General features: G+C 47.3%; 1 protein-coding gene across 1 annotated transcript; it reads left to right on the top strand.

Annotated features, from left to right (window-relative positions):
• Window positions 1–23,780: 23,780 nt before the first annotated feature.
• Window positions 23,781–26,926, top strand: LOC125546733 (cell number regulator 6-like). The gene is made up of 4 exons (XM_048710883.1): window positions 23,781–23,912; window positions 24,010–24,124; window positions 26,028–26,293; window positions 26,726–26,926. The coding sequence occupies exons 1-4, from the start codon at window positions 23,781–23,783 to the stop codon at window positions 26,924–26,926; spliced, it is 714 nt and encodes a 237-aa protein (XP_048566840.1).
• The last annotated feature ends 376 nt before the right edge of the window (window positions 26,927–27,302 follow it).

Here is a 27,302-nt window from a genome sequence, read left to right as displayed (position 1 = left end):
CCGCCGCCCTCTCTCTCCTCCCACCGCCGCCGCGGCCCACGGAGCCCATCCGGGGCCCGCGCGGGCCCGAAGCCGCGTCACCGCCCGAGGCACCGCCTCGCACCGCACCGCTGAGCGCTCGATCCCCGCGCGCCGCCTGCTCTTTGTTGGATAACGTTGCAGAAAACAAAAATTTTCCTACTCGTTTCACCAAGATCCATCTAGGAGTTCATCTAGCAACGAGTGATTAGATGCATCTACGTACCTTGTAGATCGCGAGCGGAAGCGTTCAAAGAACGGGGATGATGTAGTCGAACACGACGTGATTCAAATCACCGATGATCAAGCACCGAACGGACGGTGCCTCCACGTTCAACACACGTACGGAACGGATGACGTCTCCTCCTTTCTTGATCCAGCAAGGGGGGAAGAGAGGTTGATGAAGATCCAGCAGCACGACGGCGTGGTGGTGGATGCAGGGCGTCACAGTAGCAGGGCTTCGGCTATACTACGAGAGAGAGACGTAACGGGGAGAGAGGAAGCACCAAAGGCTGAGGTATGAAATCCCTCCTCTCCCCCACTATATATAGGAGGGCCAAGGGGGGGTGGTGCGCAGCCTAGGAGATCCAATCTCCTAGGTGCGGCGGCCAGGGGAGGGTTTCCCTCCCCCCCAAGGCACCTCGGGGTGCCTTCCACCACTTGGACTCCTCCGTGGTGGAAACCCTAGGCGCATGGGCCTAGTAGGGCTGGTGCCCTTGGCCCATGAAGGCCAAGGCGCACCCCCTACAGCCCATGTGGCCCCCCGGGACAGGTGGCCCCACCCGGTGGGCCCCCGGGACCCCTCCGGTGGTCCCGGTACAATACCGATAACCCCGAAACTTGTCCCGATGGCCGAAACAGCACTTCCTATATATAATTCTTTACCTCCGGACCATTCCGGAACTCCTCGTGACGTCCGGGATCTCATCCGGGACTCCGAAAAACATTCTGGTTACTGCATATTCATATCTTCATAACCCTAGCGTCACCGAACCTTAAGTGTGTAGACCCTACGGGTTCGGGAGACAAGCAGACATGACCGAGACGACTCTCCGGTCAATAACCAACAGAGGGATCTGGATACCCATGATGGCTCCCACATGCTCCACGATGATCTCATCGGATGAACCACGATGTCGAGGATTAATCAACCCCGTATACAATTCCCTTTGTCAATCGGTATGTTACTTGCCCGAGACTCGATCGTCGGTATCCCAATACCTTGTTCAATCTCGTTACCGGCAAGTCACTTTACTCGTACCATAATGCATGATCCCGTGATCAACCACTTGGTCACCTTGAGCTCATAATGATGATGCATTACCGAGTGGGCCCAGTGATACCTCTCCGTTATCCAGAGTGACAAATCCCAGTCTCGATCCGTGTCAACCCAACAGACACTTTCGGAGATACCTGTAATGCACCTTTATAGTCACCCAGTTACGTTGTGACGTTTGATACACCCAAAGCACTCCTACGGTATCCGGGAGTTACACGATCTCATGGTCAAAGGAAAAGATACTTGACATTGGAAAAGCTCTAGCAAACGAACTACACGATCTTTGTACTATGCTTAGGATTGGGTCTTGTCCATCACATCATTCTCCTAATGATGTGATCCCGTTATCAATGACATCCAATGTCCATAGCCAGGAAATCATGACTATCTGTTGATCAACGAGCTAGTCAACTAGAGGCTTACCAGGGACATATTATGGTCTATGTATTCACACGTGTATTATGATTTCCGGATAATACAGTTATAGCATGAATAAAGACAATTATCATGAACAAAGAAATATAATAATAATGCTTTTATTATTGCCTCCAGGGCATATTTCCAACAGTCTCCCACTTGCACTAGAGTCAATAATCTAGTTACATTGTGATGAATCGAACACCCATGGAATTCTGGTGTTGATCATGTTTTGCCCTAGGGAGAGGTTTAGTCAACGGATCTGCTATATTCAGGTCCGTATGTACTTTACAAATTTCTATGTCTCCATCTTGAACATTTTCACGAATGGAGTTGAAGCAACGCTTGATGTGCCTTGTCTTCCTGTGAAACCTGGGCTCCTTGGCAAGTGCAATAGCTCCAGTGTTGTCACAAAAGAGTTTGATTGGCCCCGACGCATTGGGTATGACTCCTAGGTCGGTGATGAACTCCTTCACCCATATAGCTTCATGTGCTGCCTCCGAGGCTGCCATGTACTCCGCTTCACATGTAGATCCCGCCACGACGCTCTGTTCGCAGCTGCACCAGCTCACTGCTCCACCATTCAACATATACACGTATCCGGTTTGTGACTTAGAGTCATCCAGATCTGTGTCGAAGCTAGCGTCGACGTAACCCTTTACGACGAGCTCTTCGTCACCTCCATAAACGAGAAACATTTACCTAGTCCTTTTCAGGTACTTCAGGATATTCTTGACCGCTGTCCAGTGTTCCTTGCCGGGATTACTTTGGTACCTTCCTACCAAACTTACGGCAAGGTTTACATCAGGTCTGGTACACAGCAAGGCATACATAATAGAATCTATGGCTGAGGCATAGGGGATGACACTCATCTCTTCTATCTCTTCTGCCGTGGTCGGACATTGAGCTGAGCTCAATTTCATACCTTGCATAACAGGCAAGAACCCTTTCTTGGACTGATCCATTTTGAACTTCTTCAAAATCTTATCAAGGTATGTGCTTTGTGAAAGACCTATGAGGCGTCTTGATCTATCTCTTTAGATCTTGATGCCTAATATATAAGCAGCTTCTCCAAGGTCCTTCATTGAAAAACTTTTATTCAAGTAGGCCTTGATGCTGTCCAAGAGTTCTATATCATTTCCCATCAAAAGTATGTCATCTACATATAGTATGAGAAATGCTACAGAGCTCCCACTCACTTTCTTGTAAACGCAGGCTTCTCCATAAGTCTGCGTAAACCCAAACGCTTTGATCATCTCATCAAAGCGAATGTTCCAACTCCGAGATGCTTGCACCAGCCCATAAATCGAGCGTTGGAGCTTGCACACCTTGTCAGCATTCTTAGGATCGACAAAACCTTCCGGCTGCATCATATACAATTCTTCCTTAAGGAAACCATTAAGGAATGCCGTTTTGACGTCCATTTGCCATATTTCATAATCATAGAATGCGGCAATCGCTAACATGATTCGGACGGACTTCAGCTTCGCTACCGGTGAGAAAGTCTCATCGTAGTCAACCCCTTGAACTTGTCGATAACCCTTAGCGACAAGCCTAGCTTTATAGATGGTCACATTACCATCCGCGTCTGTCTTCTTCTTAAAGATCCATTTATTTTCTATGGCTCGCCGTTCAACGGGCAAGTCAGTCAAAGTCCATACTTTGTTTTCATACATGGATCCTATCTCAGATTTCATGGCTTCTAGCCATTTGTCGGAATCCGGTCCCGCCATCGCTTCTTCATAGTTCGAAGGTTCACCATTGTCTAACAACATGATTTCCAAGACAGGGTTGCCGTACCACTCTGGTGCGGAACGTGTCCTTGTGGACCTTCAAATTTCAGTAGGAGCTTGATCAGAAGTATCTTGATCATCATGAATAACTTCCTCTCTAGTCGGTGCAGGCACCTCAGGAACATTTTCTTGAGTTGCGCCATTTACCGGTTCAAGAGGTAATACTTCATCAAGCTCTACTTTCCTCCCACTTACTTCTTTCGAGAGAAACTCTTTCTCTAGAAAGAATCCATTCCTGGCAACAAAGATCTTGCCTTCGGATCTGAGGTAGAAGGTATACCCATAAGTTTCTTTAGGGTATCCTATGAAGACGCATTTTTCCGACTTGGGTTCGAGCTTTTCAGGTTGAAGTTTCTTGACATAAGCATCGCATCCCCAAACTTTTAGAAACGACAGCTTAGGTTTCTTCCCAAACCATAATTCATACGGTGTCGTCTCAACGGATTTCGACGGAGCCCTATTTAAAGTGAATGCGGCAGTCTCTAAAGCATAGCCCCAAAAAGATAACGGTAAATCGGCAAGATACATCATAGATCGCACCATATCTAATAAAGTGCGATTACGACGTTCGGACACACCATTACGCTGAGGTGTTCCAGGCGGCGTTAGTTGTGAAACTATTCCACATTTTCTTAAGTGTGTGCCAAATTCGTGACTCAAGTATTCTCCTCCATGATCTGATTGTAGAAACTTGATTTTCCTGTCACGTTGATTCTCAACTTCACTCTGAAATTCCTTGAACTTTTCAAAGGTTTCAGACTTGTGTTTCATTAAGTAGACATACCCATATCTACTTAAGTCATCAGTGAGGGTGAGAACATAACGATAGCCACCGCGAGCCTCAACACTCATTGGACCGCACACATCAGTATGTATGATTTCCAATAAGTTGGTTGCTCGCTCCATTGTTCCTGAGAACGGAGTCTTGGTCATTTTTCCCATGAGGCATGGTTCGCACGTGTCAAATGATTCATAATCAAGAGATTCTAAAAGTCCATCTGCATGGAGCTTCTTCATGCGTTTGACACCTATGTGACCAAGGCGGCAGTGCCACAAGTATGTGGGACTATCATTATCAACTTTACATCTTTTGGTATTCACACTATGAATATGTGTAGTAATACGCTCGAGATTCATTAAGAATAAACCATTGACTATCGGAGCATGACCATAAAACATATCTCTCATATAAATAGAACAACCATTATTCTCGGATTTAAATGAGTAGCCATCTCGTATTAAACGAGATCCTGATACAATGTTCATGCTCAGACATGGCACTAAATAACAATTATTGAGGTTTATAACTAATCCCGTAGGTAAATGTAGAGGTAGCGTGCCGACGGCGATCACATCGACCTTGGAACCATTCCCGACGCGCATCGTCACCTCGTCCTTCTCCAGTTTCCGTTTATTCCGCAGCTCCTGTGGTGAGTTACAAATATGAGTAACGGCACCGGTATCAAATACCCAGGAGTTACTACGAGTACTGGTAAGGTACACATCAATCACATGTATATCAAATATACCTTTGGTGTTGCCGGCCTTCTTATCCGCTAAGTATTTGGGGCAGTTCCGCTTCCAGTGACCCTTCCCTTTGCAATAAAAGCACTCTGTCTCAGGCTTGGGTCCATTCTTTGACTTCTTCCCGACAGCTTGCTTGCCGGGCGCAGCAACTTCCTTGCCGTCCTTCTTGAAGTTCTTTTTACCCTTGCCCTTCTTGAACTTAGTGGTTTTATTCATCATCAACACTTGATGTTCCTTCTTGACTTCTACCTCTGCTGATTTCAGCATAGCAAATACTTCAGGAATGGTCTTTACCATCCCCTGCATATTGAAGTTCATCACAAAGCTCTTGTAGCTTGGTGGAAGCGACTGGAGGATTCTGTCAATGACCGCGTCATCCGGGAGATTAACTCCCAGCTGAGTCAAGCGGTTATGCAACCCAGACATAGTGAGTATGTGCTCACTGACAGAACTATTTTCCTCCATCTTACAGCTGAAGAACTTTATCGGAGACTTCATATCTCTCGATCCGGGCATGAGCTTGAAAAACCATTTTTAGCTCTTCGAACATCTCATATGCTCCATGTCTCTCAAAACGCTTTTGGAGCCCCGGCTCTAAGCTGTAAAGCATGCCGCACTGAACGAGGGAGTAGTCATCAGTACGTGTCTGCCAAGCGTTCATAGCGTCTTGGTTCTGTGGGACGGGTGGATCACCTAGCGGTGCTTGTAGGACATAATCTTTCTTGGCAGCTATGAGGATGATCCTCAGGTTCCGGACCCAGTCCGTATAGTTGCTGCCATCGTCTTTCAGCTTGGTTTTCTCTAGGAACGCGTTGAAATTGAATACAACGTTGGCCATTTGATCTACAGGACATATTGTAAAGATTTTAGACTAAGTTCATGATAATTAAGTTCATCTAATCAAATTATTAATGAACTCCCACTCAGATTAGACATCCCTCTAGTCATCTAAGTGTTACACGATCCAAGTCAACTAATCCGTGTCCGATTAACACGTGAGACGGACTAGTCATCGTCGGTGAACATCTTCATGTTGATCGTATCTTCCATACGACTCGTGTTCGACCTTTCGGTCTCTGTGTTCCGAGGCCATGTCTTCACATGCTTAGGCTCGTCAAGTTAACCCTAAGTGTTTTTGCATGTGTAAAACTTCTTACACCCGTTGTATGTGAACGAAAGGATCTATCACACCCGATTAACACGTGGTGCTTCGAAGCGACGAACTGTAGCAACGGTGCACAGTTAGGGGAGAACACTTCTTGAAATTATTATGAGGGATCATCTTATTTACTACCGTCGTTCTAAGTAAACAAGATGAAGATGTATAAACATGATAAACATCACATGCAATCAAATAATGGTGACATGATATGGCCAATATCACATAGCTCCTTTGATCTCCATCTTGGGGCTCCATGATCATCCTGTCACCGTCATACTCATCGACATGTAAGTTGTGATTCCTATTACAATAGCATGAACATCTCATACATCACATATAGATCATTCATCATTCATCACAACTTTGGCCATATCACATCACATAGCATACCCTGCAAAAACAAGTTAGACGTCCTCTAATTGTTGTTTGCATGTTTTACGTGGCTGCTATGGGTTTCTAGCAAGAACGTTTCTTACCTACGCAAAGACCACAACGTGATATGCCAATTGCTATTTACCCTTCATAAGGACCCTTTTCATCGAATCCGATCCGACTAAAGTAGGAGAGACAGACACCCGCTAGCCACCTTATGCAACTAGTGCATGTCAGTCGGTGGAACCTGTCTCACGTAAGAGTACGTGTAAGGTCGGTCCGGGCCGCTTCATCCCACGATGCCGCCGAATCAAGATAAGACTAGTAACGGCAAGCATATTGAACAAAATCAACGCCCACAACTACTTTGTGTTCTACTCGTGCAAGAGAACTACGCATAGACCTAGCTCATGATGCCACTGTTGGGGAACGTTGCAGAAAACAAAAATTTTCCTACTCGTTTCACCAAGATCCATCTAGGAGTTCATCTAGCAACGAGTGATTAGATGCATCTACGTACCTTGTAGATCGCGAGCGGAAGCGTTCAAAGAACGGGGATGATGTAGTCGAACACGACGTGATTCAAATCACCGATGATCAAGCACCGAACGGACGGTGCCTCCGCGTTCAACACACGTACGGAACGGATGACGTCTCCTCCTTTCTTGATCCAGCAAGGGGGGAAGAGAGGTTGATGAAGATCCAGCAGCACGACGGCGTGGTGGTGGATGCAGGGCGTCACAGTAGCAGGGCTTCGCCTATACTACGAGAGAGAGACGTAACGGGGAGAGAGGAAGCACCAAAGGCTGAGGTATGAAATCCCTCCTCTCCCCCACTATATATAGGAGGGCCAAGGGGGGGTGGTGCGCAGCCTAGGAGATCCAATCTCCTAGGTGCGGCGGCCAGGGGAGGGTTTCCCTCCCCCCCAAGGCACCTCGGGGTGCCTTCCACCACTTGGACTCCTCCGTGGTGGAAACCCTAGGCGCATGGGCCTAGTAGGGCTGGTGCCCTTGGCCCATGAAGGCCAAGGCGCACCCCCTACAGCCCATGTGGCCCCCCGGGACAGGTGGCCCCACCCGGTGGGCCCCCGGGACCCCTCCGGTGGTCCCGGTACAATACCGATAACCCCGAAACTTGTCCCGATGGCCGAAACAGCACTTCCTATATATAATTCTTTACCTCCGGACCATTCCGGAACTCCTCGTGACGTCCGGGATCTCATCCGGGACTCCGAACAACATTCGGGTTACTGCATATACATATCTTCATAACCCTAGCGTCACCGAACCTTAAGTGTGTAGACCCTACGGGTTCGGGAGACAAGCAGACATGACCGAGACGACTCTCCGGTCAATAACCAACAGCGGGATCTGGATACCCATGATGGCTCCCACATGCTCCACGATGATCTCATCGGATGAACCACGATGTCGAGGATTAATCAACCCCGTATACAATTCCCTTTGTCAATCGGTATGTTACTTGCCCGAGACTCGATCGTCGGTATCCCAATACCTTGTTCAATCTCGTTACCGGCAAGTCACTTTACTCGTACCGTAATGCATGATCCCGTGATCAGACACTTGGTCACTTTGAGCTCATAATGATGATGCATTACCGAGTGGGCCCAGTGATACTCTCCGTATACGGAGTGACAAATCCCAGTTCGATCCGTGTCAACCCAACAGACACTTTCGGAGATACCTGTATGCACCTTTATAGTCACCCAGTTACGTTGTGACGTTTGATACACCCAAAGCACTCCTACGGTATCCGGGAGTTACACGATCTCATGGTCAAAGGAAAAGATACTTGACATTGGAAAAGCTCTAGCAAACGAACTACACGATCTTTGTACTATGCTTAGGATTGGGTCTTGTCCATCACATCATTCTCCTAATGATGTGATCCCGTTATCAATGACATCCAATGTCCATAGCCAGGAAATCATGACTATCTGTTGATCAACGAGCTAGTCAACTAGAGGCTTACTAGGGGACATATTATGGTCTATGTATTCACACGTGTATTACGATTTCTGGATAATACAGTTATAGCATGAATAAAGACAATTATCATGAACAAAGAAATATAATAATAATGCTTTTATTATTGCCTCTAGGGCATATTTCCAACACTCTTCCACCGCGCCGCCATCGCCAGTGCAGCCCTGCCGCCGCCGCCACGCACTCGCCGTCCGCCGCCTCCTCCGTTCCTCGCCGCCTCTCGCCCCACAGGCGAGCTCCAGCCCGGATCCAGCGAGATCCAGTGGAGGAAGCCCCGGATCCAACCTCCCCGACCGTCTCCGACGAAGTTCTGGCCAGATCCGCCGCCATCCTCGATCCCCGCGCCGTGTTGACCTTTTCGCGGGTAAAATCTCACCAACTTCCAGTAATTTTGTGCATACTTTGACATGCCATAACTCTGCATCCGTGGCTCCGATTCGTGCGTGTAGCATATCAAAATGTTCGTCTCGACGAGTACATCATTTCATCTCATTGCATCATTTTCATTTGAGCTCATCTTGATGCCCGAAATGCTGTTGGAAGAGGGCTATGTGAGGATTATTTCAGATCTGTTTCAGCAAATGGCCTTTTGTCATTTTTGACATGATTAATGTGTGCATGCTATGATCCTGAGCTCTACATGTGTTTTGTAGTATGACATGCCATCTTTACAGGGGTGTATGCCATGTATTTTTGTGATCTTTGTGGTGACTAGCACAAACATGCAAAGTAGCTTACTCAATGATGCTGATTTTAGGGACTTAGAATTTCTCTAAGTCCTTGCCCTGTCATTATTTTTATGCCATATGTTCATGTTGTTTCCTAGTGATTCGTGCCTCTTTTGAGCATCATCAGTAAGGATGTTTTGTAGATATTGTGGTGCTCTGTCCATCCATGTCTTTGTTTGCAATTATGGAGCACCCTAGATTGAGTCAATCGAGCTCTACTTTTGCTAAAAAAATGTTCCTGGCAGATTGTTAACGTGTTTAGCGATTTTGCCAAGCTTATTGTTGTTGATCCGTGCATGCTATGTTGTTGTTATTGCCATGTCTAGCTTCTATGCCATGTCTATTTGCTGGGTGTATGCTTAGTTTGTCATGCAATGCCTCGTAGTGAGTGCATCGAGCTCGTAAACATGCCTACTTGTTAATCTGTTTTGCCATGCTCCAGTTTTTCACTAAGTCTGAATCTGTTTATGTTTTTGCTATGTTCACATGCTTGCAATTGTATTTTCCGATCCCTTTTGGCTCATGGTCACTAAGGGACTTTTTTTATATGCTTAGAGTAGCTTCATGCCATGCCTTGCTTTGCCATGATATGATCCTATAGCATGTAGTTTTCATACTCTAAAGATTGCTTCATGATGATAAATTCCTGACATGATGTTAATTTCACTGTCTGAAACCTGTTATCTTTTGCACTTTTGCCATGCTTGTTTGAACCTGTTATTGATTGAATTAGCCGTAGCTCAGTGTTCATCTTTTGTCAAGCATCATGAGTGGATCCCTGCCATGTATTTTGTTGCTATGTTGGAGTGTTGTAGCATGTTGTTCTTAATGCATTTAGAAGGCTACTTGCTGTTTATCACAGACCGGTGCCATATTTGTTTTGGCTTGCCATTTCCAAACCGTGCATCCGATTCCGGTGATCTTTATATCGATTTCGGCCGGAATCAACTCCCCTTTCCAGTGGAACTCTTGGTTTTCCAAGCTGAGGCCAGGTTCAATCATTCCTTTCCAAATCATGCATATGCATCAAATACCGCATCCCGCATATCATGTCATGTTCATGTGTTGGTTGTTTACTATGTTGTGTGCTTCTTTCCGGTGTTGCTTCTTCGGGTTGGTTCCGTTAACGTCGCGTTTGTGAGGACCCGTTCAACTACGTCCGTTTGCCTTCTTCATGGACTTGTTCTTCTTCCTTGCGGGATTTCAGGCAAGATGACCATACCCTCAAAATCACTTCTATCTTTGCTTGCTAGTTGCTCGCTTTTTTGCTATGCCTACGCTGTGATACCTACCACTTGCTTATCCTGCCTCCCATATTGTTAAGCCAAGCCTCTAACCCATCTTGTCCTAGCAAACCGTTGTTTGGCTATGTTACCGTTTTGCTCAGCCCCTCTTATAGCGTTGTTAGTTGCAGGTGAAGATTGGAGTTTGTTCCTTGTTAGAACATGGATATTTGTTGGGATATCACAACATCTCTTATTTAATTAATGCATCTATATACTTGGTAAGGGGTGGAAGGCTCGGCCTTATGTCTGGTGTTTTGTTCCACTCTTGCCGCCCTAGTTTCCGTCATATCGGTGTTATGTTCCCGGATTTTGCGTTCCTTACACGGTTGGGTTATAATGGGAACCCCTTGACAGTTTGCTTTGAATAAAACTCCTGCAGCAAGGCCCAACCTTGGTTTTACCATTCGCCACCTAGCCTTTTCTTTTCCCTTGGGAGTCGCGCTCCCGAGGGTCATCATTATTTTAACCCCCCGGGGGGGCTAGTGCTCCTCTGAGTGTTGGTCCAACCTGTCAGCCACCGGTGGCCACTAGGGGCAACTCTGGGCTGGCCTACCGGAAGTTTAGACAATCCGGTGTGCCCTGAGAACGAGATATGTGCAGCTCCTATCGGGATTTGTCGGCACATTCGGGTGGCTTTGCTGGACTTGTTTTACCATTGTCGAGGATGTCTTGAAACCGGGATGCCGAGCCTGATCGGATTGTCTTGGGAGAAGGAATATCCTTCTGTCGGGTGGTAGATGCGACATATGCCAACGGGTGGCTTATCATTGTGGGAGCCAGTAAGACATCGCCGGTGCCTGGAAGCGGGATGAGGTGAAGACATGCACGCCGGCGGATCTTACCCAGCTTCGGGGCTCTCTGTGGAGATAACACCCCTACTGCTGCTCTGCGGGGTCTCCGCATGATCACTAGAAGGACAAGTAGCTACACGATGCTCCTTGAGCTGTTCGGTGGGAGGAGGAAGAAGGGTTGGATGGCCTGCTTCCTTTCTTCGTAAGGTGTCTAAACTAACTGGGGGTCGAACCCTTTGCATGGGTGCCCCGGGGGGTTTATATAGGCCTACCCCCGGGGGTACAATGGTAATTTGACTGGGCGCGGAGACTAGCCGTCTGTGACTGCGCTTGCCGGCTTCTGCGCCGGCCGCTGGGGCCCACCGACTTGTGGGTCCCGCCGGCTGGGCACTGTTGCCCTATCTTGATGACGTAGACTCCGTCGTGGTAGGCGTGGCTACAGTACAACCGCCCGGTGGGTGATTGCTGTAGCCTCACCGCGTCTTGTCTCCTTAATGGGGCGTCTCCGTCAAGAAAGGCGGCAAGCCGGCTGTGGGGAGCCGTCTCCGTCTTGGGACGACTAGGGGAGGCATGGCCGCCTTCAGGTGTCTCTCTGCCCGAAGGGGCCCACCGCCCGCGGGCTGTACTGGTAGTACATCGTGGATGACATCAGGGGCACCATGGCAACAGTGCCGCGCTGGACGGGTCATGGCTACCCGTACGGCGCACTGTGCCGGGCGTGCTCCGGGATCCGGGGGTGGCAGGCTTCACTGTAGCCACGCCCCGTCACACCGCCGTTAGGTGGGTGCAAACTTTGAGGGTACGATCTCGGCCGCTTGTGGGAGCCGGCGTCTTGGAGTCGGCCTTCTCGAGGCCGGCTTCTTGAAGCCGGCCCTCCTGTGTCTTCTTTGCGAGGGCTAAAGTCGGGCCACCTTCCGACAGCCAGACCGAGCGACGGCCAGCAAGGGGAAGGCGGCCCCATGTCTTGGGTTCTTGAGAGCCGGACGGGCTCGTAATTTTTCAGAAGGGCCAGGGGAAGCCGGCTTGGCTACCCGTGGCTATTTACTCCGACACCTTCGTTGACCGTGAGAGCTTGTGATGGGCTAAGTTGGGACACCCCTGCAGGGATTGAACTTTCGAAAGTCGTGCCCGCGGTTATGGGCAGATGGGAATTTGTTAATGTCCGGTTGTAGAAAACTTGAAGTTGATCTTATTTAAAATACATCAACCGCGTGTGTAACCGTGATGGTCTCTTCTCGGCAGAGTCCGGGAAGTGAACACGGTGTTGGAGTTATGTTTGACGTAGGTTGTTCTAGGATCACTTCTTGATCATAGTTTCTCGATCGTGCTTTGCCTTCTCTTCTCGCTCTCTTTTGCGTATATGTTAGCCACCAAATATGCTAGTCGCTTGCTGCAGCTCCACCTCATACCTTTTACCCTTCCTATAAGCTTAAATAGTCTTGATCGCGAGGGTGTGAGATTGCTGAGTCCCCATGACTCGCAGATACTTCCAAAACCAGTTTGCAGGTGCCGATGTTACCGAGCTGGTGACGCAACCAAGCTCAAGGAGGAGCTCGATGAAGATCTTGTCCTTTTTGTTGTTTCATTCTAGTCGATCACTAGTGGAGCCCAGTTGGGGTCGATCGGGGATCTGTGTAGCATTTGGGGTAGTCTTCTTTTATTTTGGTTCCGTAGTCGGACCTTGTTTGTATCTGGATGATGTAATGTTATATTCATGTAATTGTGTGAAGTGGCGAGTGTAAGCCAACTATGTATCTCTTTCCCTTATGTATTACATGGGTTGTGTGAAGATTACCTCACTTGCGACATTGCTTTTAATGCGGTTATGCCTCTAAGTCGTGCTTCGACATCTGGGAGATATAGCCGCATCGAGGGCATTACATACCACTTCATGTGGTCTTCATGGTAGGAGTTCATCTCAGCCACTCTCATCTCGCCAGAAGGTATCACAAATATGCCCCCGTGTATTGCTCCATGGTCTTATCATCGACATCCTGCGAGCCACTTGAGTCGCACAACGGATGTTCTGTTCCCCTTCATGGGAGGGCAGTCGCCAATGAGGGCGAGCAACCTCTCCTGCTAGTTGGTCCTCTCCACTCGCCTAGTGAGAGCACGGCCCTGGATTGGCAGGGCCGTGATCATGCCGAAGTCCTCGAGAGTCACTGTCATCTCACCACAGGGGAGATGGAAGCACAAACTGGGATGAAGATCGTACACTAATCATACATGCAAACATATACGATCAAGATCAGGGACTCACGGGAAGATATCACAACACAACCCAAAAATAAATAAGTCATACAAGCATCATAATACAAGAAGGGGGCCTCGAGGGCTCTAATACAAGTGCTCGATCATAGACGAGTCAGCGGAAGCAACAATATCTTAGTACAGACATAAGTTAAACAAGTTTCCATAAGATGGCTAGCACAAACTGGGATACAGATCGAAAGAGGCGCAGGCCTCCTACCTGGGATCCTCCTAAACTACTCCTGGTCATCGGTGGCGGCTACACATAGTAGTAGGCACCTCTGGTGTAGTAGGAGTAGGTGGCGTCTCGCTCCTGGGCTCCAACATCTGGTCACAACAACCTAGTATAGAAAGGGGGAAAGGGGGGAGCAAAGTGAAGTGCAACTATCCCTGGGTGGTTTTGGTAATTCCTAACAACATATAGTTCATTGAGCTAATGCTATTTCAAAGATAAACATTTCAGGAAAGCTCAATGATTGGCATGGCATGGATGAGAAAAGTGGATCCCTAAAATTCTAAGGACAAAGAATTGGCTCAAGCTCAAAGCTCAAGACTCTACATCTTTTCATTTTAAGTGATCCAAGATCACATTGAGTCTATACGAAAAGCCAATACTATTAAGAGGGGATGAGGTGTTGCCTAATGGCTTGCTTGCTCAAAGTGCTTAGTGATATGCTCCAAAACTCTCAACTACTTTCTCACATCCACATATGTCCCAAACCAAAAGTCAAACTCGGCCCCACCGAAACTTTCTATCCAGCGCCACTGAGTTCAGTTGACATAGCCACTGCCAGAAACCCTAGTCTTTTTGGTCTCACTGATAGGGATCTCGGTCTCACCGAGATGGAATTGTAATATCTCCATTTCCCTTCGTAATGTTTCGGTCAAACTGAGATGAGCGATCGGTCCCACCGAGATTGCAATGCAAACTCTCTGTTTCCCTTTCGTAACGTTTCGGTCCAACCGTGATGAGGGAATCGGTCCCACCGAGTTTGCCTGACCAACTCTTTATTATTCCATTACCAAAATCGGTCTCACCAAGTTTGTGTAATCGGTCTCACCGAGATTAAGTTATGCCCTAACCCTAATGGAATCGGTCCAACCGAGTTGACATGTCGGTCCCACCGAAAATCCTAACGTTCACATTTTGAACTAAATCGGTCTGACCGAGTTTCATGATTCGGTCCCACCGAGTTTGGTGATTTGTGTGTAACGGTTAGATTTTGTGTGGAGGCTATTTATACCCCTCCACCCACTCTTCATTCATGGAGAGAGCCATCAGAACATGCCTACACTTCCAACATACATTTTCTGAGAGAGAACCACCTACACTTGTGTTGAGGTCAAGATATTCCACTCCAACCACATAAATCTTGATCTCTAGCCTTCCCCAAGTTGCTTTCCGCTCAAATCATCTTTCCACCAAATCCAAATCTTGTGAGAGAGAGTTGAGTGTTGGGGAGACTATCATTTGAAGCACAAGAGCAAGGAGTTCATCCTCAACACGCCATTTGTTACCTCTTGGAGAGTGGTGTCTCCTAGATTGGTTAGGTGTCACTTGGGAACCTCCACCAATATTGTGGAATTGAACCAAGGAGTTTGTAAGGGCAAGGAGATCGCCTACTTTGTGAAGATCTACCCGAGTGAGGCAAGTCCTTCATGGGCGACGGCCATGGTGGGATAGACAAGGTTGCTTCTTCGTGGACCCTTCATGGGTGGAGCCCTCCATGGACTCGCACAACCGTTACCCTTCGTGGGTTGAAGTCTCCATCAATGTGGATGTACGATAGCACCACCTATCGAAACCACGCCAAAAAATCTCCGTGTCTCCAATTGCGTTTGCACACTCCAAACTCCTCCCTTTACCTTCGTATGCAATTGTTTTACTTGCCGCTGCTATACTCTTAGAATTGCATGTGTAGGTTGATTGCTTGACTTGTGCTAAGTAGCTAAAATCTGCCTAGAACTAAAATTGGGAAAAGGCTAGATTTTTATTTGGTCAAGTAGTCTAATCACCCCCCCTCTAGACATACTTTCGATCCTACACAAAGTAACCGTGAGTACTCATCCAAAGTACTCGCAAGCAAGGATCTACACTACATATGCATTTGATCAATGAAATGGGTAGTATCTGTGGAATGAACTGCAGAATGCCAGAATAAGAGGGGGATAGCTAGTCCTATCGAAGACTACGCTTCTGGCAGCCTCCATGTTGAAGCATATAGAAGAGAGTAGATGGTAAGTTCACCAAGTATCATTGTATAGTATAATCCTACCCAGCGATCCTCTCCTCGTCGCCCTGTGAGAGAGCGGTCACCGGGTTGTATATGGCACTTAAAAGGGTGTGTTTTATTAAGTATCCGGTTCTAGTTGTCACAAGGTTGAAGTACAACTCCGGGTCATCCTTTTACCGAGGGACATGACTATTCGAATAGATAAACTTCCCTGCAGGGGTGCACCACATTACCCAACACGCTCGATCCCACTGGTCGGGCACATTTTCCTGGGTCATGTCCGGCCTCGGAAGATCAACACGTCGCAGCCCTTCCTAGGCTCAACAGAGAGGTCAGCAGCCGGTCTAAATCCTATGCGCGCAGGGGTCTAGGCCCATCGCCTGTTTCACACCTACATGTTGCGTACGCGGTCGGTGAGAAGACCTAGCCTCCCTTATACAAGAGCAGGCGTTCCAGTCCAACCTGGCGTGTGCCGCTCAGTCGTTGACGTCAAGAAGGCTTCGGCTGATACCACGACATCGAGTGCCCATAACTGTTCCCGCGTAGTTGGTTAGTGTGTATAGGCTCGTAGCCAGACTCATATCAAATACCAAGATCTCGGTAAGTGTGTTAATTGATGTAACTGCGGACGTCGACCAGGGGCCAGGCCCACCTCTCACCTAGGTGGTCTCAACCTGCCCTGTCGCTCTGCCACAAAGATCCACCCAGAGGGCCGTCAAGACAAATGTCCTTTCAGCCCTCAATCCGTGAATCACTCGCGGGTACGCTACGAGCCGACCCGACTTTAGTCACCACATGTATCATATATTATGTATATAAGTATATACGCGTGATCATCTCCCGAGTGATCATGGGCCGATAGTATAGCATGGCAGATGGACAAGAATGTAGGGCCACTGATGATAAACTAGCATCCTATACTAAGCATTTAGGATTGCAGGTAAAGGTAACAACATTAGTAGCAAAGACATGCTATGCAGCAGAATAGGATTAACCGAAAGCAGTAACATGCTACACTACTCTAATGCAAGCAGTGGAGAGAAGGAATAGGTGATATCGGGTTGATCAGGGGGGTCTTTCCTAGAAGCTATGGCAAGAAGGAGGGGTCCTCGTCGATGTAGTCGATCACAGGGGTATCGTGTAACACCCCCGATGTAACTTGCCATATTTGTATTCCAACTCTTGCCATTTTCGGCACTAAGTTCTGCTATTCATGGTTGGGTTTTTGTCTTTGTTTTTCATTTTGTCCATGTCATGCATTTCATATCATATCATCATGTGCATCGCATTGGCATACGTGTTCGTCTCATGCATCCGAGCATTTTCCCCGTTGTTCGTTTTGCATTCCGACACTCCAACGTCCTCCGGCGCCCCCTTTTGTCTCTTTTCGTGAGTGGGTGTTAAACGTTCTCGGAATGGACCGAGATTTGCCAAGCGGCCTTGGTACCCACCGGTAGACCGCCTGTCAAATTTCGTGCCATTTGGAGTCCGTTTGATACCCCAATGGTTAACCGGGGAACCGTAAAGGCCTCGTGTGTGTTGCATCCCAACACCCCTCCAAAGTGGCCCATAACCCATCCAAACCCCCTCCATCCTCTCGGCCGTTCAATCACGATCGCGTGGCCGAAAACTGCATCTCATTTGGACTCTCCTAGCTCCCAGAATCTATAAATAGGTGCTCCCCTCCGAAATTCGCAGTCCAAAACCCTAGCCCCGCTCCTCCGCGCCGCCGGACACGTCCGCTCCAGCCGGACGCGTCCACCGGCACCTCACTCCGACCAATCAGCGCCCGCCACGTCGCCGGCTCCGTCGCCTCAGCCATTCCCGCGCGCCCCGCGCCGCCGTCCGCACAACCGCGCCTCCGCCGACCGGCCCGACCTCCGCCGGCTCCGTCGCCTGCCACCTCGCCAGCCGGCGCACCTCGGCGTGCCGCCTCGCGCACCCGTCGCCCAGCGCCCGCCCCGTTCGCTCCGGTGGTGCTCCCGCGTGTTCCCTCCCACTCCGGTGAGCCTCCGGCAACCTTCATCAACTCCGGCCACCGCGAGATCCAACACCGACGAACCTCGAAGACCGTGCCCGAGTCCCCAGATCCAGATCCAAACCTAGGGTTGACTTCAAATTTCCTCTAAGTCCTTTTATTTTACATTCTGAGCCCCTGTTCATTGCAACATAACTTCTCATCCGTAGCTCCGTTTTGCGCATGCAATATATCAAAATGTTCATCAGGATGTGATCTTCATTTTTTTCCATTGCACCATGCTTGTTTGAGTCCATCTTGATGCCCAAATTTTTGATGCAAGAGTGCTATAAAATGTTAGGTGCTGATTCTTAACAGATCTTGAGCTTTTGTCATTTTTGCCATGATTATTGTGTGTTGAGTATGGGCATGAGCTCTACATGTGTTTTGGGCTATGCCATGCCATCTTTACAGGGGTGTATGCCATGTATTTTTGTGATCAATGTGGTGACTAGCACAAGCATGCAAAGTAGCTCTCATAATATTGCTGATTTCAGAGACTTAGAATTTCACTAAGTCATTTCCCTGCCGTTATTTTTATGCCATGTGTTCATGTTGCTACAGAGAGATCCATGCTTCTTTTGGGTATGTTCAGCAAGGATAATTTGGACATATGGTTGTGATCTATCCATCCATGCCCCTGTTTGCATTTATGGAGTGCCCTAGCATGACTCAATCTTGCCTTGGGTAGAGCCGGGAGACGAGTTCGTGATCGAGGAACCCGTTGAGTATGCTTGCGAGGATCAAGCTTACGTCAACTCAGAGAACTTTGCAGGCAAGATGACCATACCCTCAAAATCACTTCTATCTTTGCTTGCTAGTTGCTCGCTCTATTGTTATGCCACGATACCTACCACTTTCTATATCATGCCTCCCATATTGCCATGTCAAACCTCTAACCCACCTTGTCCTAGCAAATCATTGTTTGGCTATGTTACCACTTTGCTTAGCCCCTCTTATAGCGTTGCTAGTTGCAGGTGAAGATGGAGTTTGTTCCTTGTTGGAACATGATTATTGTTGGGATATCATTATTATATCTTTTTTACGTTAATGCATCTATATACTTGGTAAAGGGTGGAAGGCTCGGCCTTATGCCTGGTGTTTTGTTCCACTCTTGCCGCCCTAGTTTCCGTCATACCGGTGTTATGTTCCTTGATTTTGCATTCCTTACGCGGTTGGGTTATAATGGGAACCCCTTGACATTTCGCCTTGAATAAAACTCCTCTAGCAAGGCCCAACCTTGGTTTTACCATTTGCCACCTAAGCCTTTTTCCCTTGGGTTCTGTGGACTCAAGGGTCATCTTTATTTTAAACCCCCGGGCCAGTGCTCCTTTGAGTGTTGGTCCAAAACAGAGCCACTTGCAGCGCCACCTCGGGGAAACTTGAGGGTTGGTTTTAGTTGTACGTAGTGTTCATCCGGTGTGCCCTGAGAACGAGATATGTGCAGCTCCTATCGGGATGTGTCGGCACATCAGGCGGCTTTGCTGGTCTTGTTTTACCATTGTCGAAATGTCTTCTAACCGGGATTCTGAGTCTGATCGGGTCTTCCTAGGAGAAGGAATATCCTTCATTGACCGTGAGAGCTTGTGATGGGCTAAGCTGGGACACCCCTGCAGGGTTTTGAACTTTCGAAAGCTGTGCCCGCGGTTATGGGCAGATGGGAATTTGTTAATGTCCGGTTGTAGAGAACCTGAAACTTAACTTAATTAAAAGGAATCAACCGCGTGTGTAGCCATGATGGTCTCTTTTCGGAGGAGTCCGGGAAGAGAACACGGTCTCTTATTATGCTTGAACGTAAGTAGTTTCAAGACAACTTCTTGATCACTTCTAGTTCACGGCCGTGCTTTGCTTCTCTTCTTGCTCTCATTTGCGTAAGTTAGCCACCACATATTCTAGTGCTTGCTGCAGCTCCACCTCACTACCCCTTTTCCTACCCCTTAAGCTTAAATAGTCTTGATCGCGAGGGTGTGAGATTGCTGAGTCCCCGCGACTCCAGATTACTTCCAAAACCAGATGCAGGTGCCGATGATGCCAGTGCAGGGGACGCAACCGAACTCAAGTGGGAGTTCGACGAGGATTGTGGACGTTACTATGTTTCCTTTCCAGACGATCAGTAGTGGAGCCCAGTTGGGGCGATCGGGGATCTATGCATTTGGGGTTGTCTTTATTTTGGTTCCGTAGTCGGACCTTGATTGTATTTTGAATGATGTAATGCTATATTTATGTATTGTGTGAAGTGGCGATTGTAAGCCAACTCTTTATCCTTTTCTTATTCAGTACATGGAATGTGTAAAGATTACCCCTCTTGCAACATGCCTACTATGCGATTATGCCTCTAAGTCGTGCTCCAACACGTGGGAGATATAGCCGCATTGTGGGTGTTACATATCGGCGGCGTTCTCGGGGTCTACCGGAAATAAGTAACAGAGGGGGAACACAATAAATAACAGATCAATCAAAGCATCACAAAGCATAACATAGCAATATGTGATGCTAGGGGTGACCTAACGGAGTACTAGGTGCTACCGGCGAAGGGGGGAAACATCCGGGAAAGTGTTCCCAGTGTTTGGCATTTCCGGGCAGATGAAACAAAGGTGGATTTTTGCATGTTCGCTATGCTAGGGACGTGTGATGGATGAACGGACTGCGAATTTGGACTCGTCTCGTCGTTCTGAGCAACTCTCATGTACAAAGTTTCCTCATCCGAGTTACGGATTATTTCATATTAAATTTTAAAGATTTAATTCATTTTTAGAATTACCAGAATTAATTTAATTAGAAAATGTATTTATGATGTCAGGGTGATGTCAGCAGTCAACCAGATAGTTGACTTAGTCAAACTAACGTGTGGGTCGCACTGTCATTGAGTAAGATTAACTAAACAATTTTAATTAGTTTAGTTAAATAGGATTAATTAACTTAACTAACTCATTAATTAATTAATTACTAATTTATTTGATTTAATATTTTTTATTATACTTTTTAAATCATTCTGGGGTGTGGGGGCCGTTAGCAAGTGGCCCAGAGGGGCTAACGGGCACGCAGGCATGCGGGCACTAGCAGGCGAACGGGCGAAGCCGGGACGGGCACCAGCCCGCCCAATAAGGCATTGCGAGGCGAGGCATGGCCGGGAGCGGCGGCACGTAGCGAGGTAACGGCGGGCAGGGGCTGCAGAGCGGAACAGGGCGACGACGCGAGGAGCCGGGCGGCGTGCGGGCGGCGGAGCAAGGCGGCTGCGGCGAGCGACAGCAGGGCACAGCGTGGCGCGGGCGGCGCGGCGCGTGCTCGCGCGCCGAGGCCAGGAGGGTGCGTGTCGGGGTGGGGCGCGCGCAAGCGTGGCCAGGGCACGACCGGAGCGGGTTGGAGGGCGCACGTGCGGTGCGGCGGGCGATCAAGGGAGGCCCTCGGGCGCGCGCCGAGAGTTGCAGGGGGACGACGCGGCCGGCACGGAGCGGAGGCAGGGAAGGGGGAGGGCGATGCCCTCACTAGCATTTGGAGAGGAGCGTGGCGGCGAGGCTTGACGTGGTCTGGTGGGGAGGAGGTCGGGGACGAGCGACGAAGGCGGTCCGGTGAGGTGATCCGACGACGTGGTGGTGGCGACGACGGGTGACGGCGTCGGGTCAGCGACGAGACGAGGCTGCGGCTTCAGGCGGGCGCCACGCGAGAGAGAGGAGGGGGGCGGAGGAGTCCGGGAGGGGCGGTGCCAGCGCCGGCTGACGGCAGCCTTAGCGGAGCAACGGCTTGCATTGGGCGCGTGCGTGTGGGAGGAGGGGATCGAATAGGGGCGCCCCACTCCCTGGCACGATGCGTGCGTGCAGGTGTGCGTGTGTTGCGTGTGGCAGGCACTGGGAGGAAGACAAGGGGAACAGTGAGGGATCGAGAGAGAGAGAGAGAGTGGGTCGATCTAGGATTAAGTGGGTTGGGGCCATATAGGCCATGGGATGGCCGGCTGGGCTGTTTGGCTGGGCCACTTGGCCATCTAGGCAAAGGCCCACCGGGGAGGGGGAAGGCTTCTTTTTATTTTACTTTTTTGTTTTCTTTTTCTTTTGCTAACTTATTTGTTATCTATTTTTATTTTAGTTTAGTTTTATAAAACATAAGCATTGTCCCTAAATTAATGATTTAGTTTACTCTACTGCCACAAAGTGTTTGGTACACGATCAAAATAGTTTACTTTTTTACAATTCTTAAAAAACATTTAATTAATTATTTTGCCATTGTTTTACTTATTTTAGGACCTTTAAACACTTTGTAAAATGTTGGCTTCTCCACCAATATTGACTATGAATTATTTTCCACGTTTCGAACACTTTAGTTTTCATGTTTGAGAATTTTATTAATTCACTTATAATTTAAATTTGAAAATGAACTGTGTTTGAATCAAAGCAAGATTAGCAACAGTAATTGCGATGACTTAGCACAATTAACATGGGATTATTGTAACCTAATTATCCGGGCATCACAGAGCATCGGCGGGTGTCTTTTGAACTGAAGAACGAAACCCAGCATCCGTGCTCTCCTAAAGTACGGAGTGTAGCGCTCGTCTACTGCATCTGCACGGCCTTCGTGTGGCCCCTCATCCGCAATGGGGGAGTATTTGTCAAAATGTAAACGTAATTGTTAATGACTTATTCTTTCATAATAAACAATACGACAAATTTATGTTAGTCATTACCACTCCATTCTCCATAAAACGGGCGCGGTGACCGTTGTCGAAAGCATGATCAAGCATGGTGTACTTCACGTCGATTTCTGGCACAAGGGGGGCCGCCTATAACAATTGGAAATGATGTCATTTTCAACCAACTTGTATCATTTTGAACAAACATGAAACATATCAAGTCCAAGTATAAATGAACCATATTAACTGCAATGAATCATATCATTTTCATCATTTATCACTTATTCAACCAACATTCATCAATGCGAATGAATCATATACAACCAACATCTTTCATTCAACAACATTCAACAAAGCATCAAATCATAATTTTGTTTAACAAAAAACAATTATGAACTAGGGTTCATCTTGAGGGTTCACCATTTTTTCTCCAACAACATCCACTACTTGCATCATATAACATCCACATGCATCATATATCAAAAAAAAATCCTCCAACATGCATCATATCATATCATCATTTTTTAAACAAAAAATTATGAACTAGGGTTCATCTTCACACTATCATTCGAACTAGTGAGTGGTTCATATTCAATGCCACTAGTGATTAGAGAACATCTAAAAGCAACCTAAAATAATACTAGGTAAAAAAATTCCATCTTAGTTCAAAAATAGGGGTGATTTGAAGCAAATAATGTGTCGAATCGGAAGCTATTTAACTAAAAGTAATTGAAGGGATCGAAGGAGCTTACTTTTCTTTCTTCGGAGCCATCTCGATCCGCAAAAGCGGTGTAGAAACGGTGAAGATCCAAGGGGAGGAGTAGAGAGGGCGAGAGAGGAACTTCCTCTGTTCTTGGGGGCTAGGAGGAGAGGGGAAGGGGGGAGAGGGGGCGGGGGCGGGGGCGTCGGCCCGTATAACTGCTCGCACCCTACCGCCAGGGTCCCCAACTGTAGGGTTATATAGCCTACCGCCAGGGACAGTGATGGTAGGGGGAGGGGGGGGAGGGGGACGACGGCCATCTAGGGCTGCGAGCGGTAGGGTGTTCAAGTTTACCGCCGTGGCCCTGACGGTAGGAAAATGGTCAGATCTAAAAAAAATTGAACTAAGGTCAAATATCAATTTTCTTCGGTAAAATTGAACAGTCATTGACCTGACCGTGGACCGTCGGGAGACAGATCTCACTCCACCACTCGCACCCGTCCCCACTCCCCACCGGGCAGCCCTCCCCTTCGTCGGCAGCCCAAAAACCCCCGGGAGCGAAGCGAGGAGAGGACGGCAATGACGGAGGCGCGGCGCAGCCACCCGTCGCAGTACATGAAGCTGACCAAGGAACAGGACGCTTCCGCCTCCGGCCCCGGCGTGGAGGACATCCGCCCTGGCGAGCTCAACCTGCCCGTTGCCGTCCCGCAGGTCGGTCTCGCCATTCCTCGCGCGATCCTCGTTTTCTTCCAGTTGCTGCTGCTGCGATTGTTTGTTCGATCTGATTTTGGGCGGTGTGACTATATAGCTGGAGCGGATGAAGTGCATCCAGTGTGGGCAGGTGCTGCCTGAGGGCCACCAGGCGCCGGCCGACGAGCCGTGGACAACCGGCATCTTCGGTTGCGCTGAGGACCCCGAGAGCTTTAAGTGACATGGAATTTCCTTCTCGTCCTTGCATTTGGTCTGCCCCTTCAACTGCCTAGCCGATCTAATTTTGCTACTTCCTACCCTAGACTGATCGCACATTCAAAATTCGTGATAGTTTTGATATGCTGATAGCCTGATACCCCTGGAAATGCCAGAGTTGGCAGGAACTTTCATGCGGATCTGCACAGGATGGGATTGTGTTGCTGTGGTTCAGCTCAGGGTTTGTGGCTATCACACACATTGCACAACTCAGCAACTATATGTTTGTTTCCATGGCATTGAAGTGTTACTGACGTGTTACCATAGAGGCTAGGTGTTTCAGTCTTAAATCCTTTAGCGGTCCTGCATATGGAGCACACGCAGGTTTTTATTGTGAAATCCCTTGCAGGTACATCAAGTGAATCTCTAGTAAGAAAAGAGGAACAACATGTGTGCTGGACAAGGATGGCCCATACACCTCCCATCCTCATTTTTTTTTCATTTAGGCTTATATTGTTTCCCATTTTTTGCATGTGTTTGTTAGAGACTGTTTTTAAGCATGAAAGATGTTTCTTTGGAAATTTTAATTGCAAACTACAACATTATTGATACTTATATAGCAGTGTGAAATATTTCCACATTAGTTTAGTGAGCGGTTGCCAGCCAGAAATTTTGTGTTACCTCCTTTTTACGTCTTACCAGTTGAGACAGTTTTCAAACAAAGATGCCCTGCAAATCTTAATTTCCTTCCTCTCTATCATTTTTCCATTAACACGGTGAACTTAATCAACGAACAAACCATGGTAGACTGAACATACAGTGTTTTTCTAATGTCTATGAGAAAGGCATGATTTATATTTTACACTGCACATATAAACTCAGTTGTAAACTGGTGCCAATCCGATGCTGATATATGTCTTATACTACACATGTAACTCAAATTTGTAATGTGGACCAATCTGATGCGTATCTGACCTCCATTTAGGAGCTATTTTACCTAGAAGTCCAAATTGAGTACTTGTTAATTTTGTTTTATAGCTTCCCTGGGTCGTCATTTTCCCATATTCTTAGCAGATGTATATGAAAAACCATATCTTTATACGTTTTATTTTGAAATATTAATTGTTCACATACATTTTTTTTATCATATTGCAAGCCTTTATGGTTCACAAATTTGTAGTACTTTTATTTTTCAGTCTTCTATTATCTTTGCAAAGTTAGCCCTGTGATGAAGTGCTCATGTGGGAAGGATTAGGCACTGGTCACTGTCTGAAAGAAATAAAGAGTACTGCCTATGTCTTATATTATGGGACAGAGGGAGTAGTAGTCATAACGTTTGGTTCTGATTATCGTGTTCTCAATGTTAAAGTTGACCCTTCTATTTTCTGTATTTGGGAAGTTCTTCAAGATGTACACACTTCTCCATCTAACTGTCAGTTATGGTTTTAGCTCTTTTGGGCTCTCTGCAAAATCAACACGCTGTTATAATGAGCTCATATTGAAAAGAATTAATCATTGTTTTGGATTCTAAATTATTTCAAAGAAGCAAAAACTAGTTGCAACCTTTACTTTTATTACGATGCTTTCGATCTAGAGATGTCTTTCTTCTTGATCTGTTTGAAAATTCTTCTACAGGTACACTTTCCCAGTATAAGTGTTAATTGTGATAAACTGTTGAGCACATAAATGACTGCGGCATACATGGCCGAAACCCGAAAGCTTAAATGAATAGCATTACTCTGTAGGCTGTAGCTAATGGCTAATTCCTTTATGCTTCTTTATGCCCTTAAAATTGTGTCATCATAGGGTTTGTGATGTGTGCACCTTTATGCTTCAGTCCGCACAGTTTTCATATGTATTACTGCTATATTCCGAGATACTTCTGAACCTCTTATGTGCCTGATCTTCTTAATGTGTTAGGCTGGACTGGACTATTCTGCCCCTGTGTGTTGTTTGGACGAAATGTTCAGGCCCTTAGAGAAGATATCCCATGGACAAGACCCTGCACTTGCCATGCTGTCTGTGTTGAAGGTGGCATTGCATTGGCAATTCTCACGGCTATATTCCATGGTGTTGACCCAGACACATCGATCCTGATTGGTGAAGGCCTGGTCTGCAGTTGGTGGATATGCTCTCAATATACTGGTATTATTCGTGAAAAGCTTCAGAAGAAGTATCATCTTGAGGTACTTCTTTCTCTCTTCCACAGTTTCTTTGTATGTGTCATGATTAATCGCATTCATAAGAACATCTACAAACAGTTGTATTTATTTCTACTATAAGAACTACACAATTGCATTCTCCATCTAAGATAGTTGTAGCAGGTATTCAGGAGTCCAGAAGTAAACCTTAGCTTTGCATTTTTAAAGTTATGTGGTCACTCTCATGACATTCTTGCTTGGCATTGTCCACTGGTGGTAGCTGGTTATATCATTGAATTATCAGATCATTTTATCAGTTCTTGCTTGGCCACCTTTTCACGTATAGTATCTTTTTGTGGTCACTAATTCTAACTAGTTGTCAAGTCTAGCATTTGATAAGTGGGCTGGGTTTCTACTTTTGTGCATCAGTATTACGGGCCTTTTGCTAACCACCACATATTGTTCTGCTTCCACCAGAACTCTCCATGCGATCCTTGCATAGTCCACTGCTGCTTCCACTACTGCGCGAACTGTCAGGAGCATCGTGAAAGGAAAGGCCGACTTGCAGAAAACAGTGTTGTTCCAATGACCGTTGTCAACCCACCGCCGCTGCAAGAGATGAGCATGGCTGAGAACAACGCTCCCACATCCGAGAATGAAGGGTCAAAGGCAGCATGAGAACTGAAACTGACATGGAGTCTGCTCGCCCTTTTAGAGGCCACTATATATACAGTATATTGTTAAATGACTGTCATCTGGCAGGTACCGTATGAAACATTGGTCTGATCCAGATTTTAGTTTATGACCATTACTACCTGTGATAGAATGTTGCCCGTGGTCATGTGATATATATGTGTGGAGACCATTACTACATATGATAGAATGTTGCCTGCGGGCATATACTATATGTATGGATATATTTACATTTGTGAGCGGTATGTCCTATCGACGTTATGCATTGCCTGTGTTCTCGTTCATGGAAGGTCTTCTCTGGTCTAAAGGATAGGAATAGGAAAGTCATATGAAATGAGGTGGCATACATGTCAGGTCCTAT

The sequence above is a fragment of the Triticum urartu genome, chromosome 3 (assembly GCF_003073215.2).
Source record: "Triticum urartu cultivar G1812 chromosome 3, Tu2.1, whole genome shotgun sequence".
Lineage (NCBI taxonomy): Eukaryota > Viridiplantae > Streptophyta > Magnoliopsida > Poales > Poaceae > Triticum > Triticum urartu.
Note: the sequence above shows the minus strand (reverse complement) of the source record. Positions and strands in the feature narration are given on the sequence as shown.